At 44.3% G+C, this 15296-nt stretch overlaps 1 protein-coding gene across 10 annotated transcripts in view; it reads right to left on the bottom strand.

Moving 5' to 3' along the window:
- Positions 1-621: 621 nt before the first annotated feature.
- The window catches only part of PRKAR2A (protein kinase cAMP-dependent type II regulatory subunit alpha), a 95101-nt gene continuing 80426 nt past the window's right edge, over positions 622-15296 (bottom strand). For 3 of the 10 annotated variants that reach the window (XM_054481738.1, XM_063661161.1, XM_063661160.1), the window contains 3 exons: positions 10435-10500; positions 6223-6364; positions 622-5763 (listed from right to left, as the gene is read on the bottom strand). In XM_054481738.1, the coding sequence (XP_054337713.1) occupies positions 5630-5763; positions 6223-6364; positions 10435-10500 (342 nt within the window). In that variant the 3' untranslated portion in view covers positions 622-5629. Of the gene's footprint in view, positions 5764-6222; positions 6365-10434; positions 10501-15296 lie in introns of those variants that run through there. The other 7 variants (XR_010125595.1, XR_010125594.1, XM_054481739.1 and 4 more) reach the window with 4 other exon arrangements.

Below are 15296 nucleotides of genomic sequence, written 5' to 3'. Positions count from 1 at the left end.
GTTGTCTTTTTTCCTGCCTTTGGACTCTAACTGAAACACTGGTTCTTCTTGGGTCTTGAGCCTGCTGGCTTTTGGACAAGAACAACAACATTGGCTCTTCTGAATCTCAGGCTTTCACACTTGAACTGGAACTAAACCATTGGCTCTCCTGGGTCTCCAGCTAGCCAATTCACCCTGCAGATCTTGGGACTTGCCCACCTCCATAACTGTGTGAGCCAATTCCTTATAATAAATCTTTAGGCTGGGTGCAGTGGCTCACACCTATAATTCCAGCACTTTGGGAAGCTGGAAGCTGAGGCAGGAAGACTGCTTGAGCCTAGGAGTTTGAAACCAGCCTGGACAACATAGTGAGATCCTGTCACTAAAAAAAAAAAAAAAGAACCTTTATACACACACACACACACACACACACACACACACACCCCCACACACACCCACACCCTACTGACTGCTTCTCTGGAGAACCCTGACTAGTACAAGGGGTCTCTAATTTTCAAGGGCTCATACCCTAATCCCAGATCTGCCAGAAGAATGAATCTGCCAAAGGAGTGCTATGATGGCCTGGAGCCCTGAAGCAAAACGGCAAACACGTAACATAAGACTGCACCAGAAAGTCAGACATGATTTGTCAGCCTTTATTAATCAAGAGTAAAGCCGAGCCCTAGGGTTTCCTTAACAACAACAAAAAGAACATCAACCTTGTTTATGGCAAACAGTGACTTAATTCTTAATGACTGTTCATTATATGTTTAACACCACAGAGCAAGAATTGATCACGTTTCAATCACTTATTCTTCTGAGATTAAAATACAAGATTAAAACAGATTCAAATAAAATTCACTCCAATGATTTAAAAATTAATTCCAATTGAAAGACATTTCAAACACTGTATATAGAACTCAGGACCAAAAGAAGACCTTAAAACATTTTTTACCTTTGAGGTAGCACAATAATGCTGAATTATATTTATTTTATTACAGTGAGCTTAAAAAAACAACACGGAATCTACCCTTTGCTCAAGGTGGGCTAAATGGTTTTATGCAAACCCCCCATGAGGTTAGTGACAGTTCTTGTCCTTTTTTTTTTTTTTTTTTTTTTTTTTTTTAAGTATAAAGATAGCCCTGCAGTGTGTAAAAGGAAACCTATGGGAAGGCTGCTTCCCATAAAATAGACAATAGAATAATTGAGGAACGCCAGCAGTCAAGACAGGAGGAACAAGAGGTCATTGTAGTGAAAAACCAAAACAACTTGTATCTTGGCAAGATTGGTTTACAAGTTCATGACAAGAACAAAAATTCCAACATCAGCCAACTGAAAATAAAAGATAAAAGATGACATTCATGGATCTTTTTACTTTTTCTCTGTGCAAAATGCTCTTCTTTCTAAATGAGAGAGGGTAGCTTGTACACTGTGACATGATATGAAATGCTGTGTGCCCAGGGTGTTGCTGGGTGCCAACAGCACCTCTCACTGAATACAATATCATTGTGTGCAGAGAAAATGGGCAATCAGAAGATAAACATAACCTCTCCTGGCCGGAGAACCATTTCTTGCCACTTTGCTGCTGAATTCACTCATTAAACTGCTCAAAAGAAAATTTGCTCTACCCTGATTTCTGAGAGTCTACAGCAATATATGTAACACAATTATATATGAAGACTATTGACTAACAGGACAATAGCACATGAACCTTTCCTTCAGAGAATTCAACCAAGAGAAGAGAGTGGGTGGGATAAGCTGGGGGCCAAAAGGAAGGCTCTCAGGAATATTCTCTACCATCCAAAATCAACAGCAAAGCCAGAAAAGGGGCATGAGCTCTAACTCATTGAAGAGAACAACACAAAACAGTTAACAAAGGGATCTCTTCCCAACACATGCTCCTCTCCATGAGGCTCAACCATCAGTGCAAGGGCTTGCCTGATGTGGACAATGTGGATATCTCAGCCCTGAGTTGAACTTGGCCTGCCACCTTTGATTCCCCATGCTGCAAAAAGAATTGGAACGCTGTCAGGTCCTGGCACCGTGGTAATGGCTATATCCTATTTCATTCACACATGTCCTTCTAAAGTCTCCCTTCCTCAAGCTATTAAATAGAACCCTCTAGGGATCCTGTATGCAGTGAGGGTCTGAACTGATGATCCATATGTCAATCAGTACTTGGAGGAGGATGACTTTTTTTTTTTTTGAGATAGGGTCCCACTTTGTCCCCTAGACTGGAGTGCAGTGGCACGATCATGGCTCACTGCAGCTTCAGTCTCCCAGGTTAAAGGAATCCTTTCACCTCAGCCTACTGAGTGTGCACCACCAGGTCCAGCTAATTGTTTTTTTAACTTTTTTTTTTTTGTTGTTGTTGGTAGAGACAGGGTCTCCCTCTGTTGCCCAGGATGGTTTGGAACTCCTGGGCTCAAGCAATCCTCCCACTTTGGCTTCCCAAAGTGCTGGGATTACAGGCATGAGCCACCATGCCCAACCTGAGCAGGATGACTTAAACCTGATCAATTCTACTCCAAAACAGCAACTATCATTAAGTCAGGGGTGTCAAGGAGGACTCTGTGAAGGGAAAGACTAGACTGGGATGTGTGCGAGAGTGGGATGAGAAGGCCCATCCCTAGCAGACTGCAGGAGTGACTCTGGCATAGAATTCATGGCCAACCCTAACTAGTGTGATGGGTGGCAGGGAGGAGGCATCTGCTCAGTGTTCAAACAAAATCCTCACAAGTTCTGGGGCTGGACCTCTGTGTCACTCCTGAATCTCAATGTATCCGTTACCTTTGCAAGAAACTGGTGTGGTTCTTGTCTGCTAAGGGCAAGACCTGCTTTCTGAATTTACTTGATAATAAAGTAACACCATGGAAAAGAAGAACCTCAGAAAAATATGGGGTCATCACATGGGCTTTCCCAGTGCTAGCTGCCTGTTTTGGAAAGCTGCAATGTAGGCTACAGAGGGCAGTCTGAAAAGAGTCCTTCCGCTTTCGCTTCCTGGAGCTTAAGAAGAAAAGAGGAATTACCAAGGTTGTGGTGGGTTATTTACTCTGGAAATATCTTGGTCACACTGTCCGTGGCAAAAGCGGAAAGCCTAGCCTATGTGGACAGTCGAAGGTGACTGTGTGGGCCATCATTATCTACAACAGAAATGACTCAAGCCCTAGCATGTAATCTCTTAGGGACTTAACAAGTTAAAAAGAAACAAAAAATCATATTGGAAATGGCCTCTTGATTTAATATAAACTTGGTTACAACATTCAAATTTAACTTTATGGAAATTTCACACTGCTCCTAGGAGCCCTTTATAGCATCTGATTCTAAGTTATTCTGAATGAAAAAAAAATTATTCTGAAATATACCTTATTAGGATGATCACTGGAATTCTACCAGATATAAGTAAAAGGCTAAATGGGTTTTAAATAAATACAAGCTAAATTACCTTCTTCTGAGGTTAACAATTAGAATCCCAAATACCCCAACATCTCAACTAGAAAGGCCTTCACAGTATTTCTATGAAATTGTAAATGATGCCAAATTTTTTTTTTTTTTTTGAGATGGAGTCTTGCACTGTCACCCGGGGTAGAATGCAATGGTGCAATCTCGGCTCACTGCAACCTCCGCCTCCCAGGTTCAAGCGATTCTCCTGCCTGAGCCTCTCAAGTAGCTGGGATTACAGGCGCCCACCACCACGCCCGGCTAATTTTTTGTATTTTTAGTAGAGACGGGGTTTCACTATGTTGGCCAGGCTGGTCTTGAACTCCTGACCTCGTGATCCGCCCGCCTTGGCCTCCCAAAGTGCTGGGATTACAGGCGTGGGTCACTGTGCCCGGCCGATGCCAATTTTTGAAAACAGATTTGATCTTTAGGGTAAATGCCTGAGTCAGCTGACAAACTCCATATATATGAATATGTCCAAGTGAAATTACCTAAAGAATAATTTTTTCTTTTTCTTTGTTTTTTTTTTTTTAAGAGACAGGGTCTCACTGTGTCACCCAGACTAGAGTGCAGTGGCATGACCACAGCTCACTGTCACCTTGACCTCCTGGACTCAAGTGATCCTCCCACCTCAGCCTCCTAAGTAGCTGGGACTACACACACGCACCACCACACCTGACAAATTAAAAAAAAAATTTTTTTTGCCAGGTGCAGTGGCTCACACCTGTAATCCCAGCACTTTGAGAGGCTGAGATGGGCGGATCACCTGAGGTTGGGAGTTCGAGACCAGCCTGACCAACATGGAGAAACCCTGTCTCTATTAAAAATACAAAATTAGCCTGGCATGGTGGCGCATGCCTGTAATCCCAGCTACTCAGGAGGTTGAGGCAGGAGAATCACTTGAAACCTGGGAGGCGGAGGTTGCGGTGAGCCAAGACCACACCATTGCACTCCAGCCTGGGCAACAAGAGTGAAACTCCATCTCAAAAAGAAAAAAAAAATTTTTGTTTTTGTAGAGACAGGGTCTCACTCTGTTGCCTAGGCTGGTCTTAAGTGATCCTCCCAGCTCAGCCTCCCAAAGCACTACCATTATAGGCATGAGCCATTGAGCCTGGCCTGAGAATTTTCTTTAATTTCAAAAAAATAGCTGCTGCTTCTTTAAAGAGTTTAAAAATTGATGGGTTCAATGGCAAAGCTACACAACAACTCTGGAGTAGAAGGAAAGAACTCTCTTTATAGTACAACCACTTTCCAGCATACTTCCATCAGCCAGTAGAGGCAACTGCAAACAAATGGTAGGAGTTGCCCAGGAAGGTATTTGGGCTGGACAAAGTGATAGCAACCCTCCAGATCCTGGCTCCTTATAAATGGAGAGCAATTCAATCATACAAACTGCACAGAGGTTAAACAAAACCTACTAAAAAATTTTTTAAATCCCACAAAATCCCCAACCCAGAAAACCTTTCCTGGCTCTCTACTAACAGTAAAATGTGCTGAGCCCAAATTTTCTGCTCTAACATGGGTCCCACTGACCTATCAGTCTGCTCTGGGGTGCTGACCTGCTGGGTCCTGAGCAGGGTCTTTCCCTAAGCATCACTGTGGGTTTGGAGACAGCTGTAATGTGTGCAGCTGTCAGCAGAAAGTATAATGCCACTGGGCTACATATGTCCATATCATCCACCACCATTTCCCACTGTAAAACCAAAGGCTGCAACTGTGAACAAATGTGGACTTTCTCAAAGGACAAATGAGGAGACTGAAGGCTACATTTCCTCCTTTGAGAACCACTAGAGAGTATCTACAGTTATACAACAGGTTTCTGCAGACCCTGTGGTAACTTCCAAAAGCAAGAGTAGCAGCAAGAGAGGAAAGGAGCATGTTTATACTTTGGACTTTGTATCAGGCACTTAAATTGTTGGAGAGACATGCCGTTTTGAACCAAAGATGTAAAAACTGGGTTGGAGTAATCTTTACAAGTGGTCTAATAATGGGCTTTCAGAAGCAAAGTGGAGGTGTGGGTTGAACCTCTGCCCATCCTTTAGTGCTGACTTTCAAGTTTTCTAAATGCCCATAACCACAGCAATGGCAGCAATGGCAGCAGTGGCGGCAACGGCAGGAACAGTTCTGACACGTCTGTTTTCTGTATGTGTTCTGTGGCTGACCAGAAGGTTTTGGTGTCACACTAAGAAGGCTCTGGGGTGTGGCACACCTACTGCCCGAGGTTGCCCAGATCCACGCTGGAGCCAAACATCTTCACCAGCTGTTCCTCATAGTGTGAGATGTTCCTCTTCATGATGTCCATGCAGGGCCCCAGAAGCCTCTCGAATGCTTGTACATCCATAACTGCATTGTTAAAAAGAGATGAGGGAGAGAATGAATTCAAGCTATTTCCCTCATGCAAACCTTTTCCTAAACATACCCATTCATGTTGTATGAGATTACACCTTGGGACACCGGCCACTTGCAAAAAGGGATGTTTCTATATGAATTCAGAAGACTGTGTCATCCAAGTTAGAGACTTTACAGAGTCCAGCAGCACCTGTTCTCCCCATTCTCCCACAGCCCTGGACATCAGTTCTTTTCATACGGCTAAAGAGCCTGCATGCCTGTCTTGCTCACAGGCTGTCATCAATGCTCAGAAATGTTTGCTGAAAGCATCCATTCATCCATCTCTGGTTGGTCACATAAACTGCCTAGGCCTAGACAGCAGTAAAAGATGGCAGAATATGTCAAGGCTTGCTGATGGGAAAAAAATATTACATGTTAGAAAAAGAGTATTAATGCATAAAGAACTTTTCTTACCTAAGCATTTGACATCTCCAACTGCATAAGCTGAGGCAGCTCTGGGTTTGTTGGTGACCAGGGCAAGCTCTCCAAAGTACTGCCCCTTATGGCAGCGGGCAATCTCGACCTCCTGGTTCCCACCATCCTTGTTTGATTTAGTCTACAGCAGGCAAAGAACATGACCTAGGCTGACTCCAGGATCACAGCTGGGCATGTCCAGTTGCACACACATACACTGTTCTCAGCATACTCCACACAATTACTGAGGAATTAACTTTGCAGAAAATTCACTAACTGTACCATGTAAACTCCACGGACTAATCTCAGTGGTCTGGTTTGATCAGAAGAGTTTGCTTTTTACCTAGAGCGCTATCTGAGTCCTAACATTTTCAAGGTAATCTACAGCCATACCATTCTGAACATGCCCAATCTTCTCTAAATAAGGACAATGCTTCTCTTAGGTAATGAGCCACAAACTTGGGCTATTTCTCTGATTTGAGACTGCACCCTGAACAACATTTTACAGTGACAAAATCCCCCATGCCCCCCACATTTTTTTTTAAGAGATAGGGTCTCACTCTGTCACCAAGGCTGGAGTTCAGAGGAATGATCACAGCTCATGCAGCCTTCAACTGTTGGCCTCAAGCAATCCTCCCATCTTGGCCTCCCAAAGTGCTCGGATTACAGGAGTGATTCACTGCTCCTGGCCAACAAGTTTCTTTTTAAGTACTTATTTGTACCTTAAGTTAGTGGTTCCCTCCTCCTTTTTTTTTTTTTTTTTTTTTGAGATGGAGTCTTGCTCTGTCGCCCAGGCTGGAGTGCAGTGGCGTGATATCCGCTCACTTCAAGCTCCGCCTCCCAGGTTCATGCCATTCACTTGCCTCAGCCTCCCAAGTACCTGGGATCACAGGCGCCCGCCACCACGCCTGGCTAATTTTTTTGTATTTTTAGTAGAGATGGGGTTTCACCATGTTCGCCAGTATAGTCTTGATCTCCTGACCTCGTAATCTGCCCGCCTCGGCCTCTCAAAGTGCTGGGATTATAGGCATGAGCCACCGTGCCCGGCCTCCCTCCTCCCATTTTTAAAATAAGGATTAAGTAACTAAATTTAAGATAATATACTACATTGTATTAATATCTAGAGTTTTTGTTTTTAACAAATCCAACTGCTAACCAAAGTGATAATTTAAGTAAAAAATTGTTTAGAATTTATTAGTAAGAATTAGTCTCAATCTCTAAGAACCACTTTATGTTGTAGGCAGAAAGATAATTTCCTTTTTGGTTAATTTTTAAAAGAAACAAAACTGCTACACGAGCTTACACGGTTTGACCCTTCTTCCTTCTACACTTCTGCCCTGTTGCTCTGAAGTTGGTCTGTTTCATCTGAGCCAACTTTCCTTTTCCAATTTCAGTAGTATTCTCTGGAATTGCAGCCATATTTGTGCCCACTTAGTCCCTTCTCTAAAACAGAAGGGACTTATCACACTGTCACATACACACCAGCTCCCGTATTATGCAGGTTTTCTTGCAATGCACATTCTGATTTAGTAGATCTGGGGAAAAGCCAGGACTCTGAACTTCTGATAAACCCCCCATCCCCAATATCCCAGTGCCATGCTGCTGCTGATCTTATGCACCTAACACTATGCTGTGATCATAGCAGGTGTCAATGAATATCTGAGAAATCTACAAACATCACTAGTCCAAAAACTGTAAGTAAAATGACACAGACATTTCAAACTATTGTTTTCTTTTTTTTTTTTTTTTTGAGACGGAGTCTCGCTCTGTTGCCCAGGCTGGAGTGCAGTGGTGCGATCTCAGCTCACTGCAAGCTCTGCCTCCTGGGCTCATGCCATTCTCCTGCCTCAGCCTCCTGAGTAGCTGGGACTACAGGTGACCGCAACCACATCCGGCTAATTTTTTTTGTGTTTTTTAGTAGAGACGGGGTTTAACCACGTTAGCCAGGATGGTCTTGATCTCCTGACCTCATGATCTGCCTGCCTCGGCCTCCCAAAGTGCTGGGATTACAGGCGTGAGCCACCGTGCCAGGCCAAAACTATTGTTTTCAGTTGAAACAATAGATCTACTTTTTTCTTTTCTTTTTTTTTTTGAGGCAGAGTTTGGCTCTTGTTGCCCAGGCTGGAGTGCAATGGTGCGATCTCAGCTCACTGCAACCTCCGCCTCCCGGGTTCAATCAATTCTCCTGCCTCGGCCTCCTGAGTAGCTGTGATTACAGCTATGTGCCACCACATCCAGCTAATTTTGTATTTTTAGTAGAGATGAGGTTTCTCCATGTTGGTCAGGCTGGTCTCAAAGATCTACTTTTAATTAAGAATCAAGCTATCACCTGGGCGTGGTGGCGCATGCCTGTAATCCCAGCACTTTGGGAAGCAGAGGCAGGAGGATCACCTGAGGTCAGGAGTTCCAGACCAGCCTGGCCAATATGGGGAAACCCTGTCTCTACTAAAAGTACAAAGAATTAGCTGGGCTTGGTGGTGGGAGCCTATAGTCCCAGCTACTTGCGAGGCTGAGGCAGGAGAATCGCTTGAACCCAGGGACAGAGGTTGCAGTAAGCTGAGATCACGCCACTGTACTCCAGCCTGGGCAACAAGAGCGAGACTCTAGCTTAAAATAAAAAAGAATCAAGCTATCTTCAGCTACTCAGTAGGCTGAGGCACAAGAATCGATTGAAACTAGGGGGCTGGAGGTTGCAGTGAGTTGAGATTGCACCACTGCATTCCAGCCTGGGCGACAGAGCAAGACTCACTCAAAAAAAAAAAAGAGAGAGAGAGAGAAAACAAATCCAGCTATCTTACACACAGTAATATTCTTCTTTTTCCATACTTATTAACTTTTTTTTTTTTTTTTTGAGACGGAGTCTTGCTCTGTTGCCCAGGCTGGAGGGCAGTGGTGTGATCTCAGCTCACGCAAGCTCTGCCTCCCGGGTTCATGCCATTCTCCTGCCTCAGCCTCCCGAGTAGCTGGGACTACAGGCGCACGCCACCATGCCCGGCTAATTTTTTGTATTTTTAGTAGAGACAGGGTTTCACTGTGTTAGCCAGAATGGTCTCAATCTCCTGACCTCGTGATCTGCCCGCCTCAGCCTCCCAAAGTGCTGGGATTACAGGCGTGAGCCACCATGCCTGGCTACTTATTAACTTTTACTCAATATTTTGCTAAAGTTTTCATATTAGCTCGACTTAGTATTATATATAACTGTTTTAACAAACTCTGTATTCTCAAAAAAGAAAAAAAAAGAAACTGAAAAATCTGGTGATGATAGGATTTACCAGTAACAGTCATTCCTCCTACTTACAGCTCCTCAGTTTTCTAGGTCACACCATCCATTAAACGACTACAGTCATCCTAGAGACCTCTTCTAACAGTGCTCTAACAAGGAAGCTTTCTTCATGTTCATCCCTTCCAATCTCTTTTTATTATATAATTTCCCTATTTTCTTTCCTTTTTTTTTTTTTTAAAGACAGGGTCTTGCTCTGTCACCCAGGCTGGAGTGCAGTGGCACAATCACGGTTCACTGCAGCCTCAATCTCTTGGGCTCAAGAGATCTCTTGCCTAGGCCTCCAAAGTGCTAGGATTACAGGTGTGAGACACTGCGCCCAGCCCCCATTTCCTTTTTTTTTTTTTTTGTTGACGGAGTCTCGCTCTGTCACCCAGGCTGGAGTGCAGTGGTACGATCTCAGCTGACTGCAAGCTCTGCCTCCCGTGTTCATGCCATTCTCCTGCCTCAGTCTCCTGAGTAGCTGGGACTACAGGCGCCCGCCACCATGCCCGGCTCATTTTTTTTGTATTTTTAGTAGAGACAGGGTTTCACCATGTTAGCCAGGATGGTCTCAATCTCCTGACCTTGTGATCCGCCCGCCTTGGCCTCCCAAAGTGCTGGGATTACAGGCGTGAGCCACTGTGCCCAGCCCCAGCCCCCATTTTCTATTAGGGTTTTTATCTTTTTCTTATTGATTTGTAGGCCAATATCCCCTAAATCATTAATTACACGGCAGAGGCAAAGGGAGCAAGAATAAGCATATGCTAAATCTATATCTAATCTAATCTAAATACGCTAAATCTATACTAAATGGGCTTAAACATGGGTCTTTGCCAGTCACACACCTCACATAACAATGATGGTTTGGTGCATTCAACACACTTCATATTATTTAAAGCAAATCGTTAATTTTTGTGTGTACACCATCACATATAAACTGATAAACTCACCCTGCTTCTAATCAAGATGCTCACTTCGCCAGACTCTATGATGTAAAAGCTATCAGCCTTTTCACCCTGAAAGAAAAGAAAGGTCAGGTCAGAGCCACAAGTAGTATTGAAGGGGAATAAAGAAATAGATTGCTTTTTCACTGCTTAAGCTCTGATTTGTATTTATTTTCTAACTCTACAAATGAATCAATAGTAAACAAATTCAGAGCAGGCAACGAGACCTTGCCTCTTAGGAAAAGGAAAAAAAAAAGGAGCTTGAGAAGGTGAGATTTGAGCAAATATTGGGAGGACGTCTGAGTCAGGCATGCAGATATATGCGAAGCAGCTTTCAGGCACACTTCATTCAGTTTCTGACCCCTCACTATTAACTTCTGGAACAAACACCATCTACATCAGATAATGCATTATTACTCATGCACTCTCACTCTGTGTGGGTCTTTTGTCTTCAGTGAGAATCTACTTCTGAGGCTTTCACAAACTTTATGTCCTTTGACCATCACACAGAGCCCCAAGTGGGCACCATACACAGCTAGGCTGATGTTTCTGAGTTAATCTAGTCCCAGGATGTATCACTGCCCCATATGAGTAAATGCCACAGCTTTACAAAGGGGTGCCTATGGGTTTCTGCCCTGCTATGTTGGGTAAGTATCTTAACAACCAGCAGAGCCAAATCACCATGAAGTTCTAGCATTACACAAACGGCTTCATGACAGGAGCTGACAAAGGATGAACAGCCATGAAAGAAACTTAGTAGGAGCCAGAGGCAGAGTCACAAAGAGGGAGAGGTACTTCACCAAGAAGAGGGTGGTGAAAAGGGAAGATCTGTGTGGCAGGAAAGATCTGCAAGTGATAGGTGGTGAAGGATAGTGCTTGAGCCCTTTTTGTTTAGACAGGTGTATAACATCCACCATTTAAAGTGCTCACATTTCAAGGCTTGATGACTTTTTACAAATGTATAAACCTGTATAACCACCTCCTAGATCAAAATAGAAAATATATCCGTTCTTCAAAAGGCTCCCTCTGGAGTTCAGTCAAAACCACCACATTCCCACCCATGAAGTAACTATATCTAATTTCTGTCCTTGTAGGTTTTGGCCATTCCTTAACTTAATATAAATAGAATCATATATTTTTTGTATCTGGCTTCTTTTAGTCCATATTGTTAGATCACATTTTGAAAGTCTCTGGCTATGCAAGAAATTAGGCTGGTAGCTAGAATAGAAACAAAGTGAGGGAAGGAGTGTACGTGTGTTTCGAAGACAGCAAAGGCCAGGCATGGTGGCTCACACCTGTAATCCCAGCACTTTGGGAGGCTGAGGGGGGTGGATTGCTTGAGGCCAGGAGTTCGACACCAGCCTGGGCAAAATGGTGAAACCCCGTCTCTACTAAATACAAAAAAAGGCCAGGTGTGGTGGCTCACGCCTGTAATCCCAGCACTTTGGGAGGCTGAGGTGAGTGGATCACCTGAGGTCAGGAGTTTGGTACCAGCCTGACCAACATGGTGAAACCCCATCTCTACTAAAAATACAAAAATTAGCCAGGCGTGCTGACGCATGCCTGTAATCCCAGCTACTTGGAAGGCTGAGGCAGAAGAATAGCTTGAACCCGGGAGGCAGAGGTTGCAGTGAGCCGAGATCACGCCATTGCACTCCAGCCTGGGCAACAAGAATGAAACTCTGTCTCAAAAATAAATAAAATACATACATGCATACATACACACATACACAAAAATTAGCCAGGAGTGGTGGTGCATGCTTGTAATCCCAGCTACTTGGGAGGCTGAGGCACAAGAATCACTTAAACCTGGGAGGTGGAGGTTGCAGTGATCCGAGGTTGCACCACTGTACTCCAGCCTGGGCAAAAGAGTCAGACTCCATCTCAAAAAAAAAAAAAAAAAAAGAAAAAAAGAAAAAAAAAATGGCCTGGTGCGGTGGCTCATGCCTATAATCCTAGCACTTTGGGAGGCCACGGCGGGCAGACTGCCTGAGCTCAGGAGTTCGAGACCAGCTTGGGCAACATGGCGGCGAAACCCCATCTCTACCTAAACTACAAAAAATTAGCCAGGCGTGGTGGTGTGTGCCTGTAATCCCAGCTACTCAGGAGGCTAAGGCACAAGAATCGCTTGAATCCAGGAGGTGGAGGTCGCAGTAAGCCGAGATTGTGCCACTGCACTCCAGCCTGGGCGACAGAGCGAGACTGTCTCAAAAAAAAAAAAGAGAAAAGGAAAACAAAATGAAGAAGACAGCAGAGACTAGGGTATGTGTACAGGATAAGAATGACTTAGGGCATGAGGAGAATGAACAGGGGAGCTCATATAGAATAGAAGCTGCTAATGTTGCTGTGTGCTCACTCCCAGCAGGCTCTCTGGTGAGTATGTGTATCATTTCATTTTTTTTGCCAAAGAAGTCTAAGAAAGTAGGTACTATTACTATCCAGTTTTGTGGATGACTTTCCTCAGAAACCTGGGGGATAAATAATCTTTCCCTAGCAGGTAGGGTGAGTAGTTGGTAGATTCAGGGTTGAGAGGAGATGGGAAAGAATGTCATCTAGAATACATGAGAAACAAAGAGCCTTGTTTCATCTCTTCCTCTGGACCAAATGAAGGACAATGAAAGGACTTTGGTCCATTAAATTTTACTGATTTGGTAATACTTCACTAGAATGGATTATGATAATGTGAAACAACGCAAGGGGATAAAATTTAAAATAAAACCATGTTTTGATGATTTTAACCATCAGCTGAAAACATCTGATCTTTGTGGCAGCTAAGGGGATGCATTCTTTTGCATTTCCAACCTCATGAAACAGCCTGGTTAGGCTGGGACAGGCTAAATGTGTGGGCCAAGACACACATTTCCTGTTTCCACGCTGTCCAGTGGTGGATATTCCGGGTATGCTGGTTGTTCAGGCTTTGTAGGACTGCTATCATTTTGCAGGGTAGAATGAGATGACTACCTAGTTGGAAAAAAGAGCTCACTGGAAGAGTATCCTGCCCCCATTTTTTTTTTTTTGAGACGGAGTTTCACTCTTGTTGCCCAGGCTGGAGTGCAATGGCACGATCTCGGCTCACCACAACTTCTACCTCCTGGGTTCAAGTGATTCTCCTGCCTCAGCCTCCTGAGTAGCTGGGATTTACAGGCACGTGCCACCACACTCAGCTAATTTTGTATTTTTAGTAGAGACGGGGTTTCTCCATGTTGGTCAGGCTGGTCTCGAACTCCCCACCTCAGGTGATCTGCCTGCCTCGGCCTCCCTAAGTGCTGGGATTACAGGCATGAGCCACCGTGCCCGGCCAAGTATCCTGCTTTTCAAGTTCACTAATAGGCTCTGTGTACATATCTCACAGAAAGAACATTCCATTCTACATTCAAGAGTAAAGACGCCAGACTGTACTGCATTTTAGGTCTTTGTGAACATGTCATCAGGTTCTTATATGTCTCTTTTTCACAATAGATCATATAAGATCCACATTCCACCATAAGAATGACTGAAGCCCTGATTTTCAGGATATGGGAATCTTTTTGGTTTAATGCAATGGTACTTTAATAGCAAAAACATAAAACATGATTTTGTAAAACTAAAGCCACCTTCTGTCTACATTACTCTAAGAATAAGCTAAATATTCTATCAATTATGAAAATTACTTGTGAAAATTATGCAAGTCATTAAAAAACAAAAATGTAGACCAGGTGTGGTGGCTCACGCCATCCCAGCACTTTGGAAGGCCAAGGCGGACGGATCACCTGAGGTCAGGAGCTTGAGACAGGAAGAAACCCCATTCTCTACTAAAAATAAAAAAAAATTAGCCAGGCATGGTGATGCATGCCTGTAGTTCCAGCTACTCGGGAGACTGAGGCAGAAGAATCATCTGAACTGGGGAGGTGGAGGTTGTAGTCAGCTGAGATTGTGCCATTGCACTCCAGCCTGGACAACAAGAGCAAAACTCTGTCTCAAAAAACAAAACAAAACAAAACACAAAAATGTAGTCAGGTGTGGTGGCACAAGCCTGTAATCTCAGCTACTTGGGAGGTGAGGTGGGAGGATCACTTGAGGCCAGAAGTTCAAGACCAGCATGGGCAACATAGAGAGGCCCTGTCTCTACAAGGTCGGGTGCAGTGGCTCACACCTGTAATCCCAGCACTTTGGGAGGCCGAGGCGGGCGGATCACCTGAGGTAGGGAGTTCACAGACCAGCCTGACCAACATGGAGAAACCCTGTCTCTACTAAAAAAAAAAAAAATTAGCTGGGCATGGTGGTGCATGCCTGTAATCCCAGCTACTCAGGAAGCTGAGGCAGGAGAATCGCTTGAACCCAGGAGGCGGGGGTGGTGGTGAGCTGAGATCGTGGCATTGCACTCCGGCCTGGGCAACAAGAGCAAAACTCCGCCTCCAAAAAAAAATAAGCTGAGTGTGGTGGCATTACTTGGAAGGCTAAGGGAAGAGTATTGCTTGAGCCTAGAAGTTCAAGGCTGCAGTGAGCTATGATTGCACACTGTACTGAAGCATGAAAGACAGAGCGAGACCTTGCTTCTAAAAAACAAAAACAAAGCTGGTGCAGTGGCTCACGCCTGTAATCCCAGCACTTTGGGAGGCAGAGGCAGGAGGATCACGAGGTCAGGAGACTGAGACCATACTGGCTAACATGGTGAAACCTGTCTCTACTAAAAACACAAAAAATTAGCCAGACGTGGTGGCGGGCGCCTGTAGTCCCAGCTACTTGGGATACTGAGGCAGGAGAATGGTGTGAACCCAGGAGGCGGAGCTTGCAGTGAGCCGAGATCACACCACTGCACTCTAGCCTGGGCGACAGAGTGAGACTCCATCTCAAAAAAACAAAACAAAAACAATAAAAATAACTCAAAA

This window comes from Pongo pygmaeus, chromosome 2 (assembly GCF_028885625.2).
Source record: "Pongo pygmaeus isolate AG05252 chromosome 2, NHGRI_mPonPyg2-v2.0_pri, whole genome shotgun sequence".
In the NCBI taxonomy this organism is placed as follows: domain Eukaryota; kingdom Metazoa; phylum Chordata; class Mammalia; order Primates; family Hominidae; genus Pongo; species Pongo pygmaeus.
This window is presented reverse-complemented; position numbering and strand designations above follow the sequence as displayed.